Source organism: Leucoraja erinacea, chromosome 38, assembly GCF_028641065.1.
Source record: "Leucoraja erinacea ecotype New England chromosome 38, Leri_hhj_1, whole genome shotgun sequence".
NCBI lineage: Eukaryota > Metazoa > Chordata > Chondrichthyes > Rajiformes > Rajidae > Leucoraja > Leucoraja erinaceus.
The window spans coordinates 2404107-2431849 of NC_073414.1; the positions used below are offsets into that span (position 1 = coordinate 2404107).

Genomic DNA, 27743 nt, shown 5'->3' on the forward strand with positions numbered 1-27743 from the left:
CTGATCGTTTCACTGTTATACTTCATGGTAATGTATAGAAAATAACGGCGAGTTGTTAAGAGTTCACTCACTTGGCTGCTTATGCCCTAATGAAGTGGAATTTGCTGCCAAAATCATTATCTAGAGTCATAGATTCATACAGCATGGAAACAGGCCCTTCGGCTGCACTCGTCCACACCAACAACGGAACCCCATCTAATCTAATCCTATTTGCACATGTCCCTCTAAACCTTTCCTGTCTATGTACTTGTCCAAGAATCTTTTTAAATGCTGTTTAAGTACCTGCCTGAATTACCTCCCCAGGCAGCTCGTTCCATATACCCACCACTCTGAGTGGAAAAAGTTACCCCTATTATATCTTATCTGCTACAAATGTAATGTGGGTAGTTAGAGGACCATTCCTTGTTGGCTAGTATTTAAGAAGGAATTGCAGATACATGAAAAATCGAAGTTAGACAAAAATGCTGGAGTAACTCAGCGGGTGAGACAGCATCTATGGAGCGAAGGAATAGGTGACGTTTCGGGTCGAGACCCAGAAATTAATTGGCAAGACCATAACTTGTTTGGGAAGAGCATTGTGGTTCTAGATGGAGGACATTAGGAGCTGTAATTAAAAATAAGGTTTGAGGATGATCTGTAATGATGGTTGCGTTTTTTTTTTTTGCCTCTGTTGTATTCATAAGTTCTAGGAGCAGAATTAGGCCATACGGCCCATCAAATCTACTACAACATTCAATCATGGCAGATCTATCTTTCCCTCTCAACCCCACTCTCCTGCCTTCTCCCTATAACCCCTGGCACCCTCACTAATCAGGAATTTGTCAATGTCCACCTTAAATATTAATCGACTTGGCCTTTGCAGCAGTCCATGGCAATGAAATCTACAGATTCACCTGCCTCTGACTAAAGAAATTCCTCCTCATCACCGTTCTAAAGGTACGTCCTTTTATTCTGAGGCTATGGCCTCTGACAATAAAAGGCCTTTGAAACCTTTGATCCTAGACTCTCCCACTAGTGGAAACATCCTCTCCACATTCACTCTGCCTGGGCCTGTCACTATTGGGTAAGTTTCAATATGCTTCCCCTCTCATGCCTCATTCTAATTCACATGTGATTTCCTTCACAGGCTGTGAAGACCTGATTGTTGAGAGCGCCACACTGGACTCCTTGGTTACCATCCTGAAGTGGAGTTCCCAACCATATGGATCCAAGTGGGTCCATCGGCAGATGCTGCATTTCCTCTGTGAGGAGTTCAGTAACGTTGTTGCTTCAGACATTCTCTTTGAACTCAGTAAGGAGCACCTGATGGCAGCCATCCAGTCGGACTACCTGCAGGTATTGGCCTCAGTCTGCAGTTAATAAATAAGTTCCCGTTGGAGTTCCAGCGTATTTCAGGAGGTAGTTAATAGAATTGATGGTCTTGAGCAGTTTTCTTAATATTGGTTCGTCCCAGCCCCACAAAACACTTGATTTTTGTCCGTCCAAACTTGGATTGTCTGGTGGAAGAACTTGTGCATTGAGGTTAATGTTTACCCCACTCTTTGTGAACCATAAGTTTACAAAAGCAAAAAACGTCCATATCAGAAAATGTAATAGGTATATGGACGGGAAAGGAATGGAGAGTCATGGTCTGAGTGCAGGGAGTTGGGACTAGGTGAGAGTAAGTGTTCGGCACGGACTAGAAGGGCCGAGATGGCCTGTTTCCGCGCTGTAATTGTTATATGGTTATACGGTATAAGTACAGGAGGCCTTTTGGTCCACTGCACCAATGCTAGCTCTTTGAAAGTTTCTTTCTCCTCTTTTCTTTCCCAAATGTAACTCCAGTTTCCTTTGGAACTTACAGTATCTTGTATCTCATTGTCTTAATTACTATGTGATAAAAAGGAACTGCAGATGCTGGCTTAGACCAAAGATCGAGACACATTGCTGGAGTAACTCGACGGGTCGGGCAGCATCTCTGAAGAAAATGTTAAGGTGACGTTTTGGGTCAGGGCCTTTCTTCACACACAACCCGACCCTAAATGTCACGTACCCATTTTCACCAGAGATGCTGCCTAACCCGCTGAGTTACCACAGCATTGTCTCTATCTTTTTGTGTTTTAATCGTCACCTTTTGTGTTTGTCCACCAGCCGCTTCTCTCCAGTTGGTGAGCATGTTTCAGTGGTCGCAAAGTAGACGGCAGGGGCTATCCTAGACTGGTGGGAAGATCAAAAGATATTGCATGGTGTGACTTTCACTGCAATAACTTGTCCGAGTGGGTCTGGTAGACGTTATCCATTTACACTGACTGCTCCTGTTTACTTGGGTACCGAGCCTAAATGCCTAGTGCCTTATGAAATGGACCTTTCTTGTGGTCCAAGGTTAATTCTGGCCTTGCCAGTAATCGTCACATCCTGAAAATTAATTTAGATTGATTCATTGTATATGAGGCATTAAGCCGTTCTCAGCTTGAATTAAAAAATCCGCTGAGCATTTTAATGGCGTACTTCAATTGCATCGCAGCTCAATCAACAGGTGAGATAAATTGCCCACTCTACACGATTTAACATCGTTTGAGCTCAGATGTTAGAGAAATTGTTTTGAATGCCTAAATATATTCAGCACTAACCTTTGCAACACAATATAAAATGCTGCTGTGCTAAATCATCTTGGCACATTTCTGTTTTATTATTTGGAGCCATCTGTATTTGTCATGAATAGCTGGAATCAGGCCTAATGCAGCTCATTAGTTTTGCCCTATTTTTGCTCAGTTCAAACAAACAGTACCACATAATGTAAATGCAACATATTGGCATATATTAAATGCCAAGTTACAAAATCTGAAATGTAATTTATCAAAAAAAAGTGCCATAACTTGAGGCCGTTTGTTCTGATCACAGAGATCTTTGTTTTAAAATTGGTTTGGTCTAACCATTTTTATTAGGAGTGTTGACATCAGCTGCTTGCTTCCTGCTCCATTGCAAGCACCCACCAGCACACAGACCTGCAATACTGCTCTATTGGCAGCACCAGGTCTCTTCAGAGCGCAGTAGTATTTTGCATTCTTCTTGCCTGACAGCATCTGAAAAGTCTGGAGGTCTTCTTGTCAAAAGCCAGAATGCTGCCGTTAAATGGCGATACAAAGAACTACAGATTTTGGATTCTGAGCAAAGTACACTAAGTGCTGGAGGAACTTGCTCAGTTTAGTTTAGTTGAGATATAGAGTGGAAGCGGGACCTTCAACCCACCAAGTCACCACGACCGTCGATCACCCATACACTGGTTCTATGTTATCCAGGAGCAATTTACAGCAGCCAATTCACCTACAAACCTGCACGTTTTTGTAATGTGGGAGGAAACCAGGAGCACCCTGAGAAAACCCACAAAGCCACAGGAGATATAGAGAAACTTTGCATAGACAGCACCCGTAGTCAGGATCAAATCTGGGTCTCGGGTGCTGTGAGGCAGCAATTCTACCTCTGTGCCACCCAGAGGCTCCGGCTAAGGAAATGAGCGGACCATATTTTGTGTTGGGATATTTCTTCACACTGATAATAGTTGGAGGGGAGGTGGGGGGGAGAGAGAAATGCTGGAAAAGAGAAGGGGGGTGGAGGACAAGACAAAACCTTGTGGGTGAATACAGGTGGGGGGAGGTTGTGATCGTCAGATAGGTGGAGTGAGTGGCAAAAGTTAAAGGTGAAAAAGGGGACAGGGTGTAGGAAGGAACTGCAGATGCTGGTTTAAATCGAAGATGAACACAAAATGCTGGAGTGACTCAGCGACATGGGCAGCATCTCTGGCGAGAAGGAATGGGCGACGTTTCGGGTCGAGACCCTACTTCAGGCAAGTCGGGGGGGGGGGGGGGGGGGGGTTCGGGGAGCTCCCCTGCCGACACTAGTCTAAAGAAGGGTCTTGACCCGAAACGTCACCCATTCCTTCTCTCCACAGGAGATAAGGAGATACCTACATTAAATGTGGTCATGATATAGACAGCAGTAATCGGCTTTCATTTTCCCTTCAAGATTTAACATTATCTGCATTTGAAAAACAATTGAAGGAAAGGTGTTCTTATGATGAGGAAACACTTTTTCACACAGAGAGTTGTGAATGTAGAGTTCTCTGCCTAAGAGGGTGGTGGAGGCCTGTTCTCTGGATACTTTCAAGAGAGAGCTAGATAGGGCTCTTGAAGATAGCGGAGTCAGGGGATATGGGGAGAAGGCAGGAACGGTGTACTGATTGTGGATGATCAGCCATGATTACATTGAATGGTGGTGCTGGCTTGAAGGGCTGAATGGCCTCCTCCTGCACCTATTGTCTTCCAGTTTGAATGATTTGTGTGAAGTTACAGGGATATTAGAAGAATGTTTTAAAGCTAAGGCTGTAAGGAATCTGAATAAACGCAAGAGGGCCATGTACACCTTGAGTCAGGTTGTAATGCAGTCAGTGCCTTTCCTTTTATCTATCTCTTTCTATGTTTTTAAAGCTTATTCCCTTTGGGCATAAGAGCACTTCAGAATACAGCACTCTGAAGGAAGAGTAGTTTAACAGGTTTTTTCTTTTAAGAAACTGGTTATGTTTTAATTCCAGCTGTCAAAAGTGATACATTTTTACTGAGCCCAAAGGGAACTGGGTAGCTGTGGAATGTGTTTTACATTTGCTGAGTCCTCACAAAATATCTACAGTATACAAAAAGTGCTGGAGAAACTCAGCGGGTGAGGCAGCATCTATGGAGAGAAGGAATAGGTGATGTTTTGGGTTGAGACCCAGAAACCTATTCCTTCTGTCCGTAGATGCTGCCTCACCCGCTGAGTTTCTCTAGCATTTTTTGTCTACCTTCGATTGTTCCGGAATCTGCAGTTCTTTCTTAAACAAAATATCTACAGACAGCAATCAGTTGTGGAAATGGGAATGAAAATCTTCCAAAACCCAGTAAGGCTGAAGGTAGTTGAAATCCGTGTGTGAAAGACTGGATTGTCATGAAATTAATGCAGCACAGAAGGAAACTGTTCGGTCCATTGTGTCGTTGTTGGGTCTTTGAATGTCGATGCATGAAAAGGACCTGGAGCAGGCTTTTTAACCGATCGAGCATGTTCCATTCATCAACAAGGTGGATGACGTGTAGAGCCAAGACCCAAGCCCTGTGAGACCTGATTGTGTTGAGTTCGGATTGGGTCAGCTGTGTATTCTCATAAAGTTTGGGTCAGTCTGTGCCATGTTGTCATGCTTCAGTACTTTTCCAGGTTGGTTTGGATAGAAGTTGGTAAATGCTCAGGTTTGGCCGGCATTTGCATTAGCAGTGGTTTGTTTGGGTTTTGTTTTTTCTACCCAAGCAGAGCTCTAATAGTCTGTGTCCGAAATCTATATTCTCAACTTTTCCACACACTTTTAAAGCTTTTGGTGAAGAAAAATCTATCGTATCAATCACAGATTTTACATTAACAAATGATCTGGCATCCATTGTTATTTGTGGAAGAGACTCACTTTGTGTGGTAGTGCATCCAGACTTCACACCTGAACAGCCCATTCTTCCTTTGGTTCACCCTCTTAGTCCCAGACTCCCTAGACCAGTGGAAATAGTTTATCCCCGTTTACCCAATCAGTTGCACTTGAAACCTTCAATAAAATGACTACTTGGCCATTGAAACTCCAGAGAATAGCCTAAAGGGCCTGTCCCACTTACGCAATTTTTTTCGGCGACTGCCAGCACCCGTCATAGTCGCAGCAGGTGGCTGAACATGTTCAACATGTTGAAAACCCAGCGGCGACCAGAAAAAGGTACGACTCTTTGGGCGACTACTCAGGACCGTACAGGTGTCGCCCCGCGACATGTCGACATGTGAAGCCTGTATGATCGTGAATAGTCGTACCAAAGAGTCGTACCTTTTTCTGGTCACAGCTGGATTTTCAACATGTTGAACATTTTTGGCCACCTGCTGCGACTAGTGAAGGGTACCGGCAAGTCGAGTAAAAAGTCACGTAAGTGGGACAGGCCCTTTATAAAGATACAGTATGAAAGCAGGTCCTTTGGACAGCTGAGGTTGCACCAACCATCAACCACCCACATCCTAGATTAATCCCTCTTTAAATTCTCTCCCTATTTTGTCAAACCTATTTTGTACATAGGCTTCTGTAAATTGACCATAGCGTCTAGGATTGAGAGCGTGAAGCTGACTGTGTTTCTCATCCCTCGTAGGCAAGTGAACATGATATCCTGAAGGCTGTGATTAAATGGGCTGAACACCAGCTGGCAAAGCGTCTGACAGATGAAGGTGAGTGTTTGCAGGTGTGCTGCGAGAACTGGACTCTCTCTCACTGCAGCCTACGCCGTTTCTACCGCCTTGTATCTTCAGGCCTGAGTGGATACCTGCTGGTTGGTGCTGGTCTCTGCTGTCCAGTTGTCATCTAGTCTTTTTTTGGTTGATGCCAAAGTATATTATTCTTTGTCAATGTTTGTTGCAAATGAAGGACCCTTTTGTTTGTATGGTCGGGTTCTGAATGTGGCCTTGGTTCCCCATTCAAATGTTCTAGGAGCAAAATTAGTTCATTTGGCCCATCAAGTCTACTGTGCCATTCAATCATGGCTGATCTATTGTACTAATCATTGATCACCCGTTCACACTAGTTCTGTTATTCCTCTTTTCGCATTCATTCCCTACGTACTAGGGACAATTTACAGAGGCCATTTAGCCTACAAACCTTTGGGATGTGAGAGGAAATTGGAGATGCAGTCAATTAGAACGTGCAAACTCCACACAGGTGGCATACAAGGTCAGAATCAAACCTGGCTTTCTGGCTGTGAGGCCGCAGCTGCACCAGTGGGCTGCCCTGTTTCTATACTGTGTGAGGGGTTTGCTGATTAACACATTCTTTAAACAATAGTAAGATAATAATCTAGTGTATATAATCTAGTGAAGATTTTGCTGAATGGGATCGACTAAATCTGGGCCTGGTGTGGAAGTTGGGGGACTATGCTCTGCGCAATTGAGCTATTTCATAACTCGCTTTTCGACGGCTGTCCTTCACAATTGGCATCTGGTTGCACCTACTTTTCTAGACCCTTTCTGCAAACCCACTGCCAACCTTGCCACCTCTGAACCTGTGACATTTCTTAAAGCTTGTGTGTGTGTATGTCTTTTTTTCTCTCCTCGGCTCGCCTGATCGAATCTATATTTGTTTGTTGTTTTGGCTGTGTGTGCTCTTATGAAACGCTTTGTGGCATTTGCCTGCATTAAGTTGCACAAATAAATCAAGCTGTTTAGTAATTGCGAATAATATGATCATTAGCTGGTTTGCACATAAAGTGTAGCCACTCACAGTGAAGAGCTCTGGGCAATCTACACAACGCTGTCACCACTTGAGCCCAGATCATTGTGGGTGCTCTACAGTTCTCTTGCGGACACTGACGATATCCCACAATTGTAAATCAACAGCCTTGAAAATAGTGATCCACGCATGCAGGACATCTGTTTTCAATGTGGGATTTTGGAAATATTTACTTCCTCCGCCCCACCCTCAACCCCTTCCCCTTTTCCCATCATATTTTGCAAGTTTTATTTAAAGTAGTGAGATAATTATGGGTATGGATGGCAGCTTAAGAAACATTGTCGTCAACACTGGATGGTTACATTTGCCAACTAGTCTGGAGCCCGATTCAGTGCCTGTTGATACTTGTCCTGCTGTGATCATAATTGTGTTTATTTGCAAAGTCTCAGTGTGTGAATTAACACTTTGGAGCACACACTGAGCTTGCTTGTACATGTTAATTTATTATCATTAATATTTATCTCACCTCTGGCAGAATAGAGATGCAAAACATGTTTGATGAGAGCAAGTCTTTAAATCGCCTCATTAGAATGTATTGGCTGCTCTGTTTTGAATTGTGCTTTTCTTTTTAAAGATTTAGTTAGTGTAAAATACTGAGTGAATCCATACCTCACAACTGGGCCAGAATAATTAATCGTGTAAGAAGGAACTGCAGGTGCAGATTTGCACCGAAGATTGATACAAAATGTTGGAGTAACTCAGCGGGACAGTCAGCATCTCTGGATAGAAGGAATGGGTGAGGTTTCAGGTCAAGGCTCTTCGTAAGAAGGGACAGAAATCCTTCTATCCAGAGATGCTGCCTGTCCCACTGAGTTACTCCAGCATTTTGTGTCTATTTTCAGAATAATGAACAGGAAATAAACTTCCCTTTTTGCATTTTAGGTAATACTATTCAGAGGCTTTTTCCATCCCCTCCAACCCCTCTCCAAGCTCACCCTAACATGAAAACTGAGAATGCGTGTACAAGTCTGATACAAGTAATAATGAGGAGTTGGGTATTCTGTAACTTCAGAGTCTGAGGAAGGGTCCTGGCCCAAAATGTCATCTGTCCATTCCCTCCATAGAGACTGTCCAGGTTCCCCAGCTCTTTACAGCCCAGTGGTATGAATATTGATTTCTCTCACTTCAGGTAGCCCCGGCATTCTCTCTCTCTCTCTCCCCCACTCTCGTCGCATTAGCTTCACATTTTCACCCTACAAACAGCTTACAATGGTCTGTTTCCTTTATCATCGTTACTTTTTTGCAAATCTTTCATCAATTGTTCTTTATCTCTCCTCCCCCTTACCTCATCAGGAGAGTAAGAAGGATGAAAGAAGCTTTCATTTCTATAGTACTTTTCACTTGTCTTTCTGTCCCAAAGCACTTTTCTACCAGTGAATTACGGCTTGTATTTAATGTGTGTGTGTGTGTTGGTCTATAGGTAGCAACAGTAGCCAGCTGAATACTGCTCTGTGATAAGTGTAGGAATTACAGTAGGCGAGAGGATATGCCTTCTTGAAATTTTCATGAGTTTCTACATTCTTGTGGTGTAAGTGCAAACAGTAGAGAATATATTAGGTTTGCTGAAGATATTGAGCCCCTGGTTTTTGATTTATTCTTCCAATGACCATCAACTTCCTCGAAAAGCTTAATTAGCTCATGGTAAGATTGTTACCCAATGGTGCATGCAAAAGAGAGAGGTCACTGCACTATAAACTACTTAAAATTGCAATTATATTCTAGTTCTTATTTAGAAACAAAATAATACTGCAAGCATGAAATCCCCTTGGTAGTTGTGAATTCCCTATACAACTGCAGTGTATTGTTGAAATGGTAATCCAGATGCTGACTCTAGCCTGCCTTCCAATTATATTTTCCAAAATAGAGTTTCTTTGTTCTGCACCATTTTCACTTCTCCCCATCGCCAAACTTCCCAATAAAACCTCTTCTCGTGCTGGGAAATTGTACAGAGAGGGCTCTCTTTGTGCTTTTGCAATGAAGAGATATCGGTTTGTTGTCACATGTACCAAGATACGGTGAATAGCTTTAGTTGGCGTTTTATTCAATTAAATCAGATGGCGCTAACCATGCGTACATTCAAGCCGCACGCACGTAGAACAGGTCGAGCACAGAGAAAACAACCAGAGTGCAGAATGTAGTTTTGTTGTAGTGTTATAGTTCCAGAGAAAAGGAGCAGTCTGCCACTGGAGCAGTCGATGAGAGGCTGGATTGTAAAAGAATGCCAATAGCAAGCCAAAGGGGAAGGTAAAATTGGGGAGTGTTTGGTTATGCTGTGTTTCATTCGATGTCTTACTCAATCAAAACCACATCTCACTAAGGCACGGTGGCACAGCGGGTAGAGTTGCTGCCTTGCAGCATCCGAGACCCAGGTTCCATCCTGACTATGGGTGCTGTCTGTACGGAGTTTGTACATCCTCCCCCGGGTTTTCTCCGAGATCTTCGGTTTTCTCCCACATTCCAAAGAAGTTCAGGTTTGTAGGTTAATTGGTATAAATATAAATTATCTCTAGTGTGAGTAGAATAGTGTTAATGTGCGGGGAACACTGGTTGGTGTGGACTCGGTGGGCCGAAGGGCCTGTTTCCGTGCTGTATCTCTAAACTGAACTGTAGGAAGATAGTAAAACTGTTTCATATCTAAAGATTTGTTTTCCTTTTCATAACCCCCCCCCCCCAGAGCCCAATTTGTTGAATGGGACTGCGCATAGTGTCAACAAACGTGGTGTGAAGAAGCGCGACTTGGACTCTGTGCAGCTGCGTGAGATTGTATGCGACCTGGTGCCACACATTCGCATTGCTCACATCCTACCACCGAAGAGCGAGGTCCTATCTGATGCTGTAAGTGATCACTTTGACTAGCCCACAATTTTACAAGCTCAACTGTTCTGTATTAATGCTTCGTATGGGCCTCCTCCTTCCATCTCCCATCTTGCCCCCCCCCCCCCCCCATAGAATGCATTATAAATTATAGATGTTTGCAGTAAAGAAGAAACTGGGTGACGTTTCGGGTCGAGACCCTTCCTCAGACCTAGGATGTTCTAGGATACACCTGGTCAGGTCCCAGGGATCTATCCATCTTTTATGTGTTATCCAGACCCACATCTTCTCCAAGGTACACAAAAATGCTGGAGAAACTCGGCTGAGGAAAGCATCTTCTCCATCTTTGTGATATTATTATTGTTCTTTTCTCTGAATTCAACGGACTTTCATGTCCTTCTCCGTGGTAAATACAGAGCAGATGTAGTAATTGAAGTTGTTGCCCATCTCCTGTGGTTTCATGCATGGATCTAGGGTTCTCGATACACAATGTTCCATTTCAAGGCAAAAGAACATACCTCCAAATTAAGCCCGTCTCCAAATGAGTCCTAGCTCAAAAACTTGGCAGTACATCAACTTCTGTCCTACTAATTACACATTTGCTTTGGGTGAGGGGGGGCGTGCTGCATGGGCAACAGCCTGTCCTCCATATGACATCAATCGCCCAGGCTTGCATCCGACCACACATCACCTGCAAACTAGGATGCATCACCCATGGCCAGTCATGACCGAAGGGGGGGGCCTACTGGTATGCGTGACAATAAACTAAACTTAAACTCAGCATCTCTGGAGAAAAGCAATAGGTGGCGCTTCAGATCTGAACCCTTCAGACGGACGTGACTGTGGTAGCGAGTCCAGGTTAAACCTTGGTTGTAAAGCAGGAGAACAGTAGGAATCGGAGGAGGAGCAATGAGAGAGGGTGCTGGAGAACTCCCTCAGAGAGAAGAGGAGAACTTCTTCAAAATAGGTATCCCTTGAAGAGCTTTTGCAATGGAGCAGACAAACAGTGTAGGAAGGAACTGAAGATGCTGATTTATTCCAGAAATAGACACAAAATGCTGAAGGAACTCGGCTAGTCAGGGAGCATCTCTGGAGAAAACAAATGTGAAGTTTTGTGTCGGAACCCCAAATTAACATTGTAATCATTTTTAAAACAAATCGCTATTTGGAGTTTGAGATTTGTGGATGGAATTTTGTAATGGCGCCATCTTAGGTGGAATCTTTACAATCAGGCAACCAATTAAACTGTTACTCGGGTAAAATCTCACTGGAAGGTTGGTACGTCCCTATTTTACTCGTTTCCTGCTGGGTTAGGGAATTTGAATTAATTGGAGTACAGGCAGATAGTGGAAATGCAGGTAGACACGGTGGTAAAGATCCTCATTAGTCAGGCTGTTGAGCAGATTGTGTTGCAGGTGTATGGGATGTTTGTGAAGCAACATTTGGTATCGTGTTTAGTTGTGATCACCCTGCTGTGGGAAGGATGTCGAGCTGGAAAGAGTGTAGGGAAGATTTACGAGGATGTTGCCAGGACTCGAGGCCCCGCGCTATGAGCTAAGGTTGGGCAGGCTGGGACGTTATCCCCTGGATCGCAAGAGGCTCAAGGTAATCTTATAGAAGTGTATAAAATCGTGAAGGGAATGGAGATAGTGAATGCACAAGGAAGGGGGATCGAGAACCATAGGACACTATGGTTTGTGAGAAGGGAAAGGTTCAATAGAAAGCTGAGGGGCAACTTTGACACTGAGGGTGGTGGCTATGTGGAATGAGGTGCAAGAGGAGATCGTTGAGGCAAGTACTGTAACAGCTTTGAAAAGACACATGGACAGGTATATGGATAGGAAAGGTTTGGATGTGGATGAAATGCAGGCATATGGGACTAGCTTAGATGTGGCACCTTGGATAAACATGGGCGAGTTGGGCCTAACCGGCTGTTTCTGTGTTGTACATCTCTATGGTCTAGGCTTAGGACGCAATTTTTATTTTTCTATTAAATGCACTGTAAAATCTAAACAAGATCTTAAGATGTACTGTAGCCTGCCTCTCTGTGGAAACAGTGAATCATGAGAATCCCCTGAGTATTGAGAACTTTGAGTACAATTTTCCCTTTTCATCCATGACGGGAACATTGCCAACCTCCCCCCTGTTCAGCATTGCCATATTTGCGGTGCCCAGACAGTCCCAACATTCCCGGACCTAGGGAAAATCTGAAGTATTTCTGGGACTCGGCGAAGAGGAAATGTGCCCCAGTCCGCATAGCTTAGTGTATTATGGAACTGGAGTATTGTTCCTGTGGGGATGGTATAAGCCTGTGTTTAAAGACATCACTGTTACTTTAATGTGGTAACATTTGTTTCAGATATGCAGTAAATAATTTGTATAAGACTGACTTTGTCTTTGAGAGATTCTCTGGCTCTCGTTCCCCCCCAGGAACTAAGTTCATCCTGTGTTTACATTGCAAAGTAATGTCAGTGAGTACAGTGCAATGTAACATCGCGGGGTGATGCCTGTATGGTCGCGCGTAGTCGCCCCAGAGTCGTACCTTTTTCTGGTCATTGAAAATTTTCGGCCACCTGCTGCAGCCACGTGCCGGCAAGTCGTCGGAAAAAAATCACATAAGTGGGACAAGCCCTGGAAACTATAGCCTCTGATTCAATGGTGAGGGTGTTGTGAGCAATATTCAGTGCATCATTGTGTTACAAAAGTAGCTGCATTCCCATCCACGCCATTCTTCCTCCCACATCTCATAGAAAATTAACAAAGAAAGAGAGAATTTCTCCAGAACGCCACATACCAGACATGGAATGTCTCCAATCTCCCAGTATTTGTTTAACCAGCGGTGGAGTTTAATTGACCTCTATATGATCCCAATATTTATTTTACGTTAAATAATGAATGCATCAACTTTACATTTTATGTTTTTGACCTTGTAAAAGATGGCTTCCTCTCATCTCGCATGAATAGTTCCACAAGAGATTTGCCTGTTATGTGCGCTGTGCATCTGGTGCGCTTTTCCCATCAATCATACTTCAGGCGTCTGTGTCATGGGACAAGAGTGTAAAGGAAGTGCACAGAAATTTGGAAAGTACCTTGAATTGCTTCACGAACAGAAAATACCTGGGGAAGAATATCTCTTCTCTCTTAATTTGACCTTGCTGGGTGAACTCATTCAGCTGCAGAGCAGATAACAACTGAACTCTGTGAACCTGCTGCTTGCATATCAATTTAACTTTTAAAAGGAAAAATCGAAGATAGACAAAAGTGCTGGAGAAACTCAGCGGGTGCAGCAGTATCTATGGAGCGAAGGAAATAGGCCACGTTTCGGGCCGAAACCCAAAGGGTTTCGACCCGAAACCCAAACGTGGCCTATTTCCTTCGCTCCATAGATGCTGCTGCACCCGCTGAGTTTCTCCAGCACTTTTGTCTACCTTTTGAATACTTTGACGAATCTTTTGAATGATCGAACATTTTCATATTGGACCACTGGCATTTGCTGTTGAATGTATGCGTAGGTTTGGACTCCCAAGCGAGAATAAGTCCTGAACACATGTACCACGCGTACTGCTAATAGGACCTGTGAGTCTCCTTGTCGTCTCCCATTACCGTATCCAGGAAATCTGCTGCAATTCCAATGTGATGTTAACCCAGTGCCCTGACTAATATTTATCCCATGGGGTGATTTTCTCTCAAATGCCATTGCTGGAAAATATTATCTTGCTTGTGTTGCATTTTTCTGCACAAGAGCTTGCTGTAAGGAAATTGGTTGCTGCGTTCTGGAGTTTATAGATGCAGCAAGAAAACGGGCCCTTCGGCCCACCAAGTCCATGCCAACCATCGATCACTAGTTTTTATGCTATCTCACTTTCCCCACACAGACACTAGGGGGGAATTTAGAGGCCAATTAACCTACAAACCCACGCGTCTTTGAGATGTGGGAGGAAACTGGAGTTTCTGATAGGGACCCCTCTTCTGCCGCTGCTTCAGGTGCTGAGAAGCTTTCTCAGAAAAGGGATTGGATGTTTGGGAGGGTTATTACTTCCTCTTCCAGTCCCCGGGAAATCACAACCTTTGCCGTTGTCCTTAGGTGATTGAATCTCTTCAACGTGGCTAATCCTTGCAAAGCTACCTGGCAGGATAGACGGCCTGTTACCCAAAACTAAAACCCAGGCAGTTCTGACTGTCCCCTTTCTTGTAGTTGAAGCTTTTGAGGCTGTCCCATGGGATTTGGTCTGCAGTGTAGATGTAATTGGGGAGTCCCCTACCATTTGCTTTGGTTATTGTATCCTTGTGTTATGGAGGTCCTCATGGGCAATTATCTTTGTGTCTTGTTGCAGATGAAGAGAGTGTTAATCAGCTCGCTTCCGTTGGATATGCTTCCACCTCCAGAGGGAAGGAAATGCAGAGCATGGTTTTGCCTCAAGGCTTCCGGTATCAGCGCCAGACCCCGCCTCTTCTCCCCATACATCGAGGAAGCCAAGGTGGGTGAACGTAAAGCCACTTGTTTGTGTTTGTTTCATCAGTTGAAAACATTGCGCATCTGTACCTTGAAGCCAACTATTCGCTGAGGCAATACTATGTATGGTGAGGTGAAACATCGCGTTTATAATGCAAAACTAAAACCCAGACAGTCCCGACTGTGTTCCCTTTCTTGTCGATGAAGCTTCTGTATCTGCCCCATGAGATAAACGTCTGAAGGTTGGTGTGGGTTGTGTGGAGTTTGGCTGCAGTGTACATTTAATTGCGATGAAGAAAGACCCGGCAGGGCGCGGACTTTAGGAGAGGCCGCTGAGCCCCCCCCCCTGAGTGAGGAGAGGGACGTGGAGGAGGCCCTGCAGCAGCCTGGGGCTTTCCTGAATCGGGAGCCACTCCAGTCTTCTTCCTCGTGTCCGGCCATCTTCTATATCACATCTTTCCGGTCGGACGTTGATGGTCGGTGGTTGCAGAATTGGCTACTTCAGTCAGTCACTGTGGTACAGTCTCTGTCTTCAGCGTTGCTCGGGATGCGCCACGTGGAGGCTTCTGCTTCCATCCCGCCATTCCAGTACATTGGGCACACGGACTGGACTTTGGAGCTTTTGTAAATGGCGGCAAAATATGGCAACTCGTGCATGCGTGATCATTCTATGCAAAACTAATTTCACCGTGCAGGGCGCACGTGACAATATTGCACTGTTGAACCATTGATGGGGAAGGTAGACAAAAATGCTGGAGAAACTCAGCGGGTGAGGCAGCATCTATGGAGCGAAGGAATAGGTGACGTTTCGGGTTCCTATTCCTTTCTTCAACATTGATGGGGAAAGTCATTCCACTCTGTAGCCTGTGGCAATAAGTACAACCCAGGGCTCCTTTCTTTGCATGCCAACTCTGATTTAATACGAGTTCATTGGCAGTGGGCTTTGTGCAAGTCTGAACAGCGACACATCGAGTTTCATTTGCTCTTTGTAGAGAGGACCAGTTTCTCAGGGTTCTCTTGTTATCGTCTTGCTGTTGCGATTGTCTTGCTTTTATTCTGATCAGTCATGCTGGTAGTTTTGGTAAAAAGCCATGGCCTCGTGCCAGAAATGAGCATTCAATGTTTAAATGTGCGGTAAAAAAAAAATTCTGATGCATGGTGTACTTAGTATTGGAATTCCATTTACTCAGCATTGTGTTCTCCTCAGCAGACAGCGAGGATTAAGTGTTCAAAATGATGTAGGATTTTGATAAAGAACAGAAGAAGTCATGTGATAGGAGTAGAATGAGGCCATTCGGGCCGTCAAGTCTACTCCGCCATTCAATCACGGTTGATCTATCTCTCCCTCCTAACCCTATTCTCCTGCCTCCCCATAGCCCTGACACTAATCAAGAATCTATCTATCTCTGCCTTAAAAAATCCTCTCTTGGTCTCCACAGCCTTCTGTGGCAAAGAATTCCACAGATTCACCACCAAAGGCGTTATTTTCCTCGACGGATTAATAGGCAGGGAAAATGGATGCAAGATGATGGCTAAAAATAAAATTGCAAATAAGATTTGAAACAGCTCGGAATGCAATGTACTGCCTGAAACCTGACTCTTGCTTTCAGAAGGAAATCCATTATGTACTTGACAGAGTTGGAAGGGGTGGAAATCACAAGCCTAAGGGGGAAGTATAGAGGAGTGTGTCTAATTGGATTGAACTTTGAAAGAGTTGTTACATTGGCGATGAGCTGAAAGGCCCCTCTTGAACTGTATGTTTCTAAGCCTTGGCTGCCTTCTCATTCTCCCTCGCTCCACATGTATTTGCAGCAAGCTGTGGAATCTAAGGTAGACACAAAATGCTGGAGTCATTCAGTAGGACAGGCAGCTTCTCCAGACAGATGTAATGGGTAACGTTTCTGGGTCGAGACCATTGGGTGGGGGATAAGAGCAGGGTGGAAAAGAGCAGGGGAAGGACATATGTTGTGGTTGGCTTTCTCACCTCCCCCCACCACAATCAGTCTGAAGAAGGTCTGGACCCAAAACGTCGCCTACCCATTCCCTCTACAGATGCTGCCCGCCTGCCTGCCCCATTGTTTTAATCCAGCGTTTAGCATTTTACACCAGATTCCAGTGTCTGCAATTGCTTAATGCAATCATGCGGCGTGGAAACAGGCCCTTCGGCCCAACTTGCCAATGCTGACCAACTTGTCCCATCGACGCTAGTCCCACCTGCCTGTGTTTGGCCCACACCTCTCTAAACCGGTCCTATCCATATACCCAAGATAAGATTGTTAAGGGCTTGGATACACTAGAGGCAGGAAACGTTCCCAATTTTGGGGGAGTCCAGAACCAGGGGCCACAGTTTAAGAATAAGGAGTCGGCCATTTAGAACGGAGACGAGGAAACACTTTTTCTCACAGAGTGTGGTGAGTCTGTGGAATTCTCTGCCTCAGAGGGCGGTGGAGGCAGGTTCTCTGGATGCTTTCAAGAGAGAGGGCTCTTAAAAATAGTGGAGTCAGGGGATATGGGGAGAAGGCAGGAACGGGATACTGATTGGGGATGATCAGCCATGATCACATTGAATGGCGCCTACTCCTGCACCTATTGTCTATTACCCACCTGAATGTTTCTTTGACATTGTGATAGTACCTGTCTACAATGTATTCATGCAGTTCTGTTGCTTGTGGTACATCCTCTATACCCTGAGCAATGGATTGAAATATCAGCTGCAGCTGCTATTTCTGATGGCTACACTGTGGGCCCTTGACAGCTGGAGACCCCACATCTGTTCAAGGTGATTGAAGAAATACTTTCATGTTCCTTGCTGGAAATCCCTAACCATCCAGTGGCTTCTTGAGGTGTAGATGTTGTGATGTGTGATGTGGCTGGGAATTTATACACAGCAGCCTCCCCCAGCAGCAGCCATAACCAGGGAATCTGTTGTAGTGATGCATCCATGGAGCAAAGGAAATCTGCAGTTCCTTCTTAAAGGCCCATGTCCTTCACTCCATAGATGCTGCTGCACCCGCGGAGTTTCACCAGCACTTTTTGTCTACCTTCGATTTTCCAGCATCTGCAGTTCCTTCTTAAACAATCTGTTGTAATGATGTTGATAAGGCACAAACGATGGCTGCTTTCTGGCGCTATGAGGTATTCTGCATCCCTCTGGAGAGCAGTCAAGACTTCATCTGAGGGACGGCACAGTGGCGCAGCGGTAGCGTTGCTTCCTGCCCCAGTTCCGACGTTACCTCCGTGCCCGGGTGGTGTTAGAGAGGGACTACGCACTGTCCACGGGCACAGTGTGGGATTTTGTGGACCGCTGGGTTGAATGCACCCTTGACAAGGAGTGTAAGATAGTTGTATAATAGTTCATCGTTTGTTGTGTATTATGGTAGTGGGTTGTGTTTTGTTTTTTACTGTATATATTATTTTAATATTTGAGTAAATATTTTTGATTTAAAAAAAAAAAAACCCCAATGTCTGTGTTGATCATGGTGCAAGATGGACAAGCCTCCTCTGAGTGCACGTGATCCAAATCCCTCAATTTAGTGCGCCCAAGTAAAAGTATTTGAAACAGTACTGTTTACGTTTGAATTTTCAAACACTTTGTGTGGAAGTCGGCATAAAAACTAATGCAACCTAATATAAAAACTAAGTGTGTCATTTTTTTTCCCCCGTTAAGATTGTGCTGGATGAACTGATGTCGGAGCAGACGAGCTTGGAGAAGGTTCGAATGAGCCGGATCTCGAGTGTTCCGGACACTCTCTACATGGTCGACTCGAGTGTAGCAGACTTTTCTCATTTTAACTCTGGATCCCCCCAGGGATGTGATGAGAATGTATCTGCAACTCTGCGTGACGAAGTACCTGGTAAGGCAACTAATGTTAAGGGTCTGTTTCCTCCCGTGGGATATTGGGTTGCCTCTCGCCGCTCCCACTTCAATGCCGGCCATCTGGTCTGCATTTACTTGCTACAACACAGGAGGAGGCTATTTGGCTCCCAACGCCAATCCCATCAATCCTATTCCAGCGGTAAAGTTGCTTCCTCACATTGCCGGAGACCCGGATTTGATCCTGACTACGGGTGCTGTCTGTATGGAGTTTTTATGTCCCCCCCCCCCTCCCCCCTTTTTTCTGGGTGCTCTGCTTTTCTCCCACACTCCAAAGACGTACAGGTTTGTAGATTGACAAAAGTGCTGTAGAAACTCAGCGGGTGCAGCAGCGTCTAAGGAGCGCACCATGGATGCTGCCTCACCCACTGAGTTTCTCCAGCACTTTTGTCCACCTTCGATTTTCCAGCATCTGCAGTTCCTTCTTAAACATTATTCCAAGGCACTTTATAAGAGAGTAAACAAACAAATTTTAATAGTTAAATCGAAATACACAAAGTGCTAGAGTAACTCAGTCTGGATCCCAGGAGAACATTGGGTGCAGCAGCATCTATGTAGCGAAGGAAATAGGCAACGTTTCGGGACGAAACGTTGCCTATTTCCTTCGCTCCATAGATGCTGCTGCACCCACTGAGTTTCTCCAGCACTTTTGTCTACCTTCGATTTTCCAGCATCTGCAGTTCCTTCTTAAACAGGTTTGTAGATTAATTGGCTTCGGTAAAGATTGTAAATTGTGTAGGATAGTGCTAGTGAGCAAGATAAACAATGCTATTTGAACTTCATAGATTAATATCTATAACCTACTGGGAAACCCTAACTAAATCTGATTACAAGATCAAAAACCTGCCAATATGCCAAACCTTTCACATCCTACACAGTAGGGAAAATTCAATCAACCTACAAACCTGCACGTCTTCGGAGTGTGGGAGTAAACCGGGGCACCCGGAGAGAACCCACGTGGCCACAGGGAAAACGCACAAACTCCGTATAGAGGGCACCCGTAGTTGGAACGAACCCGGGTCTCTGGCGCTGTGAGGCAGCAACTTGATCACTGTGGCACTCCATGTGGATCTGTTTGGATAGTATGCAAAACAAAACGTTTCACTGTAACCTGTACTCTAAACCTTAACATGGGCATTCAGGCATGGACAATAAATACTGGCCTTGAAAGCAGAGCCCTCTTATAATGAATGGGTTTTTTTAAAAGTATGCCAGAGTATACTACCACTATCCAACTGTACTGTGTCTAAGATACTCATCTAAGATGTATCCACGTGCTTATGTATAGTGCCACCTGTACTGAACTGTATACAAAAATGAAATTTGCTGTACCTCGGTGCATGTGACAATGATGTAGCATTGAACCGCTGAGACAGGAGATGTATAGAAATTGATCAGAAGGAACTGCAGATGCTGATTTAAACCGAGGACGGACGCAAGGTTGGAGTAACTAAGCGGGTCAGGCAGCATCTGTGGGGAGAAGGAGTAGGGACATTTCTGGTTGAGAAGAGTGACGACCCAAAACCTCACCTATTTATTTTCTCCAGAATTGCTGCCTGACCCGCTGAGTTGAGCTACTCCAGCCTTTTGTGTGTGTGTGTGTCTTCTGGTCGGGGATAATATTTAATTCAGCAACTGATATGTTTTATTCATCAACTCCAATATTTTTCTCTTCCACTTTCACTCATCCTATTGTCTCCTTTCTTTGTCTTGTGCTGCTTGTCCTCTTCTAGTGCCCACGGTAGAGGTGGCCAAGGCCATGTTCAGGCGGCTCGGGGAGGTCTGGCACAGTGACCAGGTACAGCGGGCATATGCTTTAAACATCGGTGCGGGGGCTGCTGTCACCCAGGCAGTCTATCTGCGTGTGGTCAGAGAGTTTGGCCTCTCTGATGCCACCACTGAGTTATTGAAGGTAAATCTTTACTCTTTTGAACTAAGTTTTAAAATCAAAATTAGTTGCTTTATGTGTGGTCATATACTATTGTAAAGTATTGCACTATATAATTGGCTCCAGTTGAGCTCGATGTCGTAAGATCATAAGAGATAGGAGCAGAATTAGTCCATTCAGCCCATCGAGTCTGCTCCGCCATTCAGTCGTGTCTGATCTCTCTCTCTCCCTCGCAATCCCCATTCTCCTGCCTTCTCCCCATAACCCCTGACACCCGTACTAATCATCTTACTTTATCCTCTTTCCCTCTCAGTATCCCACGGTGTATTTTCCCAACGAGCATTTGAGCATCGGCAGTCCGATTTTCGGGAAAACGCCCGCCGAACTCCCGCCGGGCCACTCCCATGAAGGAAACCAACGTCCAGAGTTTGGACCCCTTCAGGAATTTCAGCCCCCCACTTCCTCCCCCACCGCCTCCCTACCATCCACCGCCATCGCCCCGGAGAGAACGGGCGCAGTCCGGTGAACGGAAAGAAGACGGTCAGCCTACCTCATGCCGCGCTTTGCGCACCAACCTGCTGCCCCACGCTGCCTCTCGGACCTCAGAACAGGCCGTGCAAGCTTCCATCAGGGCCGTTAACAGCGAGGAGCCTGGCAATGGTCACCCGCCACCCGAAGAGCAGGTATTTGCAAGCGTACACTCGTTACTAGCATCATTGGGGTGGTACAGGGGCACAGCTGGTAGATAGAAACATAGAAAATAGGTGCAGGAGTAGGGCATTCGGCCCTTCGAGCCTGCACCGCCATTCAATATGATCATGGCTGATCATCCAACTCAGTATCCTGTACCTGCCTTCTCTCCATACCCCCTGATCCCTTTAGCCACAAGGGCCACATCTTAAATATAGCCAATGAACTGGCCCCAACTACCTTCTGTGGCAGAGAATTCCAGAGATTCACCACTCTCTGTGTGAAAAAAGTTTTTCTCATCTCGGTTTTAAAGGATTTCCCCCTTATCCTTAAGCTGTGACCCCTTGTCCTGGACTTCCCCAACATCGGGAACAATCTTCCTGCATCTAGCCTGTCCAACCCCTTAAGAATTTTGTAAGTTTCTATAAGATCCCCCCCTCAATCTTCTAAATTCTAGTGAGTACAAGCCGAGTCTATCCAGTCTTTCTTCATATGAAAGTCCTGACATCCCAGGAATCAGTCTGGTGAACCTTCTCTGTACTCTTTCCTCAGATTAGGAGACCAAAACTGTACGCAATACTCCAGGTGTGGTCTCACCAAGACCCTGGTCCACTGCCTCTCAACGCCAGAGACCTGGGTTCGATCCTGGCCTCGGGAGCTGGCTGTGTGTGGAGTTTGCACGTTCTCTCTCTGTGAGATTCTCCATGGGTTTTGTCCGGGTGCTCCAGTTTTCTCCCACATCCCAAAGACGTGCAATTTTGTAGCATAATTGGCCCTAATGTGTAGTGAGTGGATGAGAGAGTAGGATAATATAGACAACAGGTGCAGGAGTAGGCCATTCGGCCCTTCGAGCCACCACTGCCATTCAATATGATCATGGCCTGTCATCAAAATCGAAGGTAGACAAAAATCCCGGAGAAACTCAGCAGGTGAGGCAGCAGCTATGAAGGGAAGGAATAGGTGACGTTTGGGGTCGACGAGTCACCTATTCCTTCGTTCCATAGATGCTGCCTCAGCCGCTGAGTTTCTCCGGGATACTTTATAGGGAATGGTTTTACTCTGGTCCTTATTGCCTTCCCTCACAGTGGGAATGTTGATTCCGCTTTGTGGTGGCTGTTCATGTTAAATTCTATTGTGTATTGTGCTCTTTTTATTCGTATGGCTGTATGGTCACTGAAATCCCACTGTACCAGTTGGTGCATGTGACAATAAATGTAAATGGAATCTGAATTTGAAGGTGGTTAATTATTTGTTGTTGCAGAGTTGCCAGAGCTTGGTGAAAGACTTGATGCCTGACATAGCCATGGCAGCCACGTCCAAGCAAAGTCTGACCTGCAAGGACCCCGAGCTGTGCAAGGCCGTGTCAGAAGTGGGCCGGGAATGTGCGGAGCTGAGCACGGAGTCGTCCGAACCGCGAGGCATCAGTAAGTACAGCTTGAGGAAGAAGAAGCACATTCGGGGCCAGAAACCCCGGCGGCACGTTGACTTCTGGAACTACCCCGATTTCTATGACTTTTCCCCGGAGGATTCCCGCCAGCCGTTTGTTTTGTCCCAAAAGCTGCCCAGTCCCGTCCCGTCCCCGTCCAAGGGCCACGCTTTCTGCCAGGATTTGAAGAATAATAACTCCAGGCCGCCCGCCGGCTTAAAGCAAACTCATTTAAACCCAGCATCACCGTCCAAGAGGAAAGAAACCTTGAGCAGTGAATCCACAGACACTCACGAGAAGCCTGACCTCAAGAGGACTTCTGTCAATCTGGACCTGCCGCCCACAGTGGAGGTTGTCCATTGTACTGCTGGCACTGATCTGACCCACGGTCTACCAGCTCATGAGGACAGGCCCTTTGATGTACCTCCGCAGTTTGGAAGGCCTGACCAACAACCACTTTTGGAACCAGCAGATTATAAAGCCTTTGCTGGAGGGACGTTGATAGGGACTGACTTAATTCATGGGTTGCCAGCCGATGAACAGAAGCCCAGGTCCAGGCTGGTGTCTCCAATAAAATGTTCCTTTCTCACCTGTGAGCCGCCATCGTCCCAGTTAAGGCAAAGGAGCTCTCCACAATCCATAGTAAAATCAGACAACTTCTCTTCACCGGCACCGACCTGTTGTGATTACCTTTACCGGAGAGGTGGCTCTGACACAGCCATGACGGCAGACTTGACCTCCAGTCTTCCCACCAGCCCCAGTGTAGGCGTGCCGTTAATCTCCGTCAACGAGGACACCTCTGGAAGACTAGCCGAGGCCAGCCACCTCTCACCCTCAAACTGTTGTATCAGCCATAGTGTGAACTCCAAGAGGCAGCCAAATAAGGCTGAGGCTAGAGACTTTCCGTACAAAAAGTCAGCTCTATAAATCCCCTTCTGTTTGGTATTTGTTATTCCCCTTCTGTTTTGCATCTTGTTTTTCTCTCTTATCTTCCCTTTTCTCTCTTCCCCTCATTCCTCTTTTTCTTTCCTCGTCATTTCTCATTTTCCTCCTTTTTCTTCCTTTCCCTTTTTTTCTTTCCTACCTTTTTTCTCTTTCATGCTTTCCTCCTTTCCGTCTTCCCCACGTTCCTCCCTTTTCCACCCCCTCCTTCTCTCTCCTCCTCCTCCTCCTCCTCCTCTTCCCCCTCTTTCTCCTCCCCCTCTTTCTCCTCCTCTTTCTCCTCCTCTTTCTCCTCCTCTTTCTCCTCCTCTTTCTCCTTCTCTCTCTCGTGCTTTCCTCCAATTTTCTCTTTTCCAAAGGGTGCCCATTAGACAAAAAATCTGTGGTGCGATGGAAGTTCTTGCGTGACTGTCAGGACAGATTTAGCCAGCTGACGTCACTGACTGTATTGCCCATGTCCTGTTATGTTTGGGTCAGAAGGAATATCAGCAATATGAGAAGTCATTGGAGATGAGAGAGTCTACGAGCAATACAAACCTCTATTGCATTTGGGTTTGCAGTAGCAAAATCTTGCTTTGTGCTTATATTTCTCCGCCTGCGATGGGCAGGGAGAAGGGGGGCAGCGAGGGATGATTCAAGGGAAAACTCTTTGACCCATTTCACCATCATTGTTTGAGATAATTTCAATGGTGCTTTATTGGCCTTGTGTCCTGCAGTTCGATGATTCAAGGCATGACTGGCACATACTGGATGATGTTGAGGAGTGTTGTCCCATGTTCCGTGTAAGGTTAAATTAAGGCAGCAGTTGAAGATGAAAAAAAAAAATTAGGCAAAAGCACAAAGGAACCAAAAATGTAATATTTTGGGAATGTTTGGATTGGAAGATTTATTTTTCTTTGATTCAGAAATCATGACTAGAATCGCTCTGTTTTTTTTTGTTGCTTCCGTTGAATTAGTGTTCTGAATGAGATGAAGCGGATGGATATTTGTGTTGTTAGCACTTGCCTTCCTGCATGGAATCACAAGAATTGGCTCCCCTAATGACTGCTTGCTGCCCACTGTGGGAATGGGCTCATGCAAGTAAGATGCATTTCGTGCTTGGCTCCCGCTGTGAAATGAACAGTATCCACTTGGATACTTCAGTCTGAAGAAGGGTCTCGACCCGAATGGTCACCCATTCCTTTTCTCCAGAGATGCTGCCTGTCCCGCTGAGTTATTCCCAACAGTTTGTGTATCTCTTCAGTATCCACTTGGATGCGTGGACACTGCTGGAAGGATTGATGGAGATCCCCACACCTGTCCAATTTGGCTGCAATACAACCTATTCCCTGCACTGTCTGTGAATATACATCCACCAGGGTGTGCCCACGCATGCATTTGAATCACCTCAGCAACGCAACCAAATAACCTCCCTTCTGACTTGGCCAGTGGGCCCTTCTGAAGTTGACTGGGAAGACGAAGAGCTCTGAAGGAGATCAGAGTTGCTCCCTCCTCCCCATCAGATTACTCCAGTGGATGGGAGACACAGGAAGAAATAAAAAGGGGAGTAAATATCTTCGAGTCGAGAAATTGTCTTCTCATTTCATCAACGGTATTCTGCAGCCACCGAGGCTGCAAATGTTTTCACAAGTAAAACCATGTAGTCTGGAGCTTGCACAAAACTTTATGGAACTTTTGCTGAATCGCCTGCACTCTATGTAGAACTCTTCCACTGACGTAGCTGGAAAATTGCCCATGCACCTTAACTTGTGGGTAACATCCCTTTGCCTAGATATTTCTGAAAGATCTGGGGTGATCTACTGGGCTATGGATGGGGAATGTGAGAACTTGAAGGTGGGGTGGGGGGGGGGGGGGGGGGATAGAGAGGATTGTGTGGAAGAGAGTGAATTAGGTGACAACAGGGCTGTTTTGTTGCATGTTAGTTATGCATCAATAGGTGTGAGGGCATTTCCTGTGGTGCTATTGGTCTCATAACTAGCATGCAATGAAACAGCCCTGTTGTCACCTAAATCGCTCCCCTCCACACAATCCTCTCTATCCTTCCCCCCCTCATTTGTCTGGGTCTCATCTTCATGAGGTCCTGTATTCACGACCTTTACTGTCTTAAGTTGCTTCTAAACTGCTTTAAAGAGGCTGTTTCTATTTAGGCATCTTGAAGTTAAAATTATGTTTTGAATATATTTTTATATGATATATATTGACTGTGCATCTACAAGTTGTATCGCCTCTTTGGAAAAAACATTTAGTCTGTTCGAACCCCCCAGCCTCTGGTTTAATCATATTTGAACTGATCGTTGGAATCATGATTGGAGACAAAAATGCTGGAGAAACTCAGCGGGCGAGGCAGCATCTATGGAGCGAAGGAATAAGTGTCCCGAAACGACACCTATTCCTTCTCTCCATAGATGCTGCCTCGCCCGCTGAGTTTCTCCAGAATTTTTGTCTAACTTCGATTTTTCCAGCATCTGCAGTTCTTAAACAGTGAAATCATGATTTTTTTTTTGGTGTATTTAATAAAAAAAGATTTGTTTTGCAACTCGCTGGAGAGCCAGGGTTTTGTTCTGGGGCTGCTGGAAGCAGACACTGCTGTAGCACTAGCCGAAGCTCAAAATGTAATCCATTACCTGATCAATGGAATGCCTCCAGTGCCATCGCAAGTATTAGATGCCTGATCTCAATTGACTATTGTTAATCATCTTGGAAGGAAATAATTTGGAAGGGAATGGGGCAAGAATGTAATCATGACAGGCAGGGAAGGTTTTGCCAAGAGCAAGAATGAGACAGAGAAGGGAGATGGATAATCACTTGAACAATGAGATTTGCTTTGCTAATTCATCAATACCCTAGACCAGTGGTTCCCAACCTTTTTTTAGCTCATGGCCCCCTTGGGATATTTTAATTTTTCTGTGCCCCCCTCCCCTGACATTATTAGCGGAAAAAAAGTACTTCAATATTATACCTTCCATAAAAATATCAGTGTCTATTAATTGCACATATATCCTCTTTTATTCTATTCCACAAACATCAAAAATATTTTGTGGGTTCAATAAAACAATCATTTATAATCATACATTAAAAATATATTTCAACTACATAGATTTAAATGTATTAGAACTGAAATTTAGGAGGCAACAGAGTGTTAGCTCTGTGGGCCACTTCATTGAGCCGGTGGCCTCCTAAATCCCAAAAAATTTCTGTGGTTCCCCTGAAATTCCCAGGAATCAGTCTGGTAAACCTTCTCTGCACTCCCTCTATGGCAATAATGTCCTTCCTCAGATTTGGAGACCAAAACTGTACGCAATACTCCAGGTGTGGTCTCACCAAGACCCTGTACAACTGCAGTAGAACCTCCCTGCTCCTATACTCAAATCCTTTTGCTATGAAAGCTAACATACCATTCGCTTTCTTCACTGCCTGCTGCACCTGCATGCCTACTTTCAATGACTGGTGTACCATGACACCCAGGTCTCGCTGCATCTCCCCTATTCCTAATCGGCCACTGATTGGATCCTTTGCCTGACATTTGTTGACGTTAGTTGCCACCCCATGGGAGCCCTGTCACTGACCACAAGTTAACGGAGTAGAGTTTGGCCATTCGGTCCATCGAGTCTACTCCACCATTCAAACATGTCTGATCTCTGCCTCCTAATCCCATATTCCTGCCTTCTCCCCATAACCCCTGACACCCGTTCTAATCAAGAATGTGTCTATCTCTGCCGTACAAATATCCACTGACTTGGCCCCCACAGCCTCTGTGGCAATGAATTCCACAGGTTAACTACCCTCTGACTAAAGAAATTCCTCCCCACCTCTTTTCTAAAAGAGCCCTTTAATTCTGAGGCTTTGACATCTGGTCCTAGACTCTCCCACCAGTGGAAATATCCTTTCCACATCCACTCTATCTATGCTCTTCAATATTCTGTAAGTTTCAATGAGGCCCCCCCTCAACCTTCTAAACTCCAGCAGTGTCGTCAAACGCTCATCATACGCTGTCAATGTTACATCTCCTTTCCCCATGTACCTTGTGTTTGCCCGTACAAACATAAATCACAGACCTTCTCCTCGTCATAGTCAAACGCGTCTCCCTTATTTTTACCTCCTCTGCCCATTCAGTTATCATGTTGATTTGCCCAACCATCATCCACTCACTAAATAAGTCATGTATAAATGCCAGTATTATTTTCAACTATGCTTTCCCCCATGTTTCTCTGAAATCCACCAGACTAAGATCTTTCTCTTTGTCACTCGATCCTTGAGTAAGTTTTATTTTTTATTTTTTGCAAAGCAGAAAACTTGTATCAGAGTTTTCTAATTGGCAAAACCAAATGTCGCCCCAGGTGGAGTTGGTGTGTT

General features: G+C 45.2%; 1 protein-coding gene across 1 annotated transcript in view; it reads left to right on the forward strand.

Annotated features, from left to right (window-relative positions):
• Positions 1 to 23375, forward strand: part of LOC129714115 (BTB/POZ domain-containing protein 7-like) — a 40904-nt gene extending 17529 nt beyond the window's left edge. The window contains 9 exon segments of the mRNA XM_055663596.1: positions 1127 to 1335; positions 6174 to 6249; positions 9978 to 10138; positions 14452 to 14595; positions 18238 to 18424; positions 20178 to 20356; positions 20646 to 20699; positions 20701 to 21015; positions 22284 to 23375. Coding sequence (XP_055519571.1) covers positions 1127 to 1335; positions 6174 to 6249; positions 9978 to 10138; positions 14452 to 14595; positions 18238 to 18424; positions 20178 to 20356; positions 20646 to 20699; positions 20701 to 21015; positions 22284 to 23375 — 2417 coding nt within the window.
• Positions 23376 to 27743: the final 4368 nt, after the last annotated feature.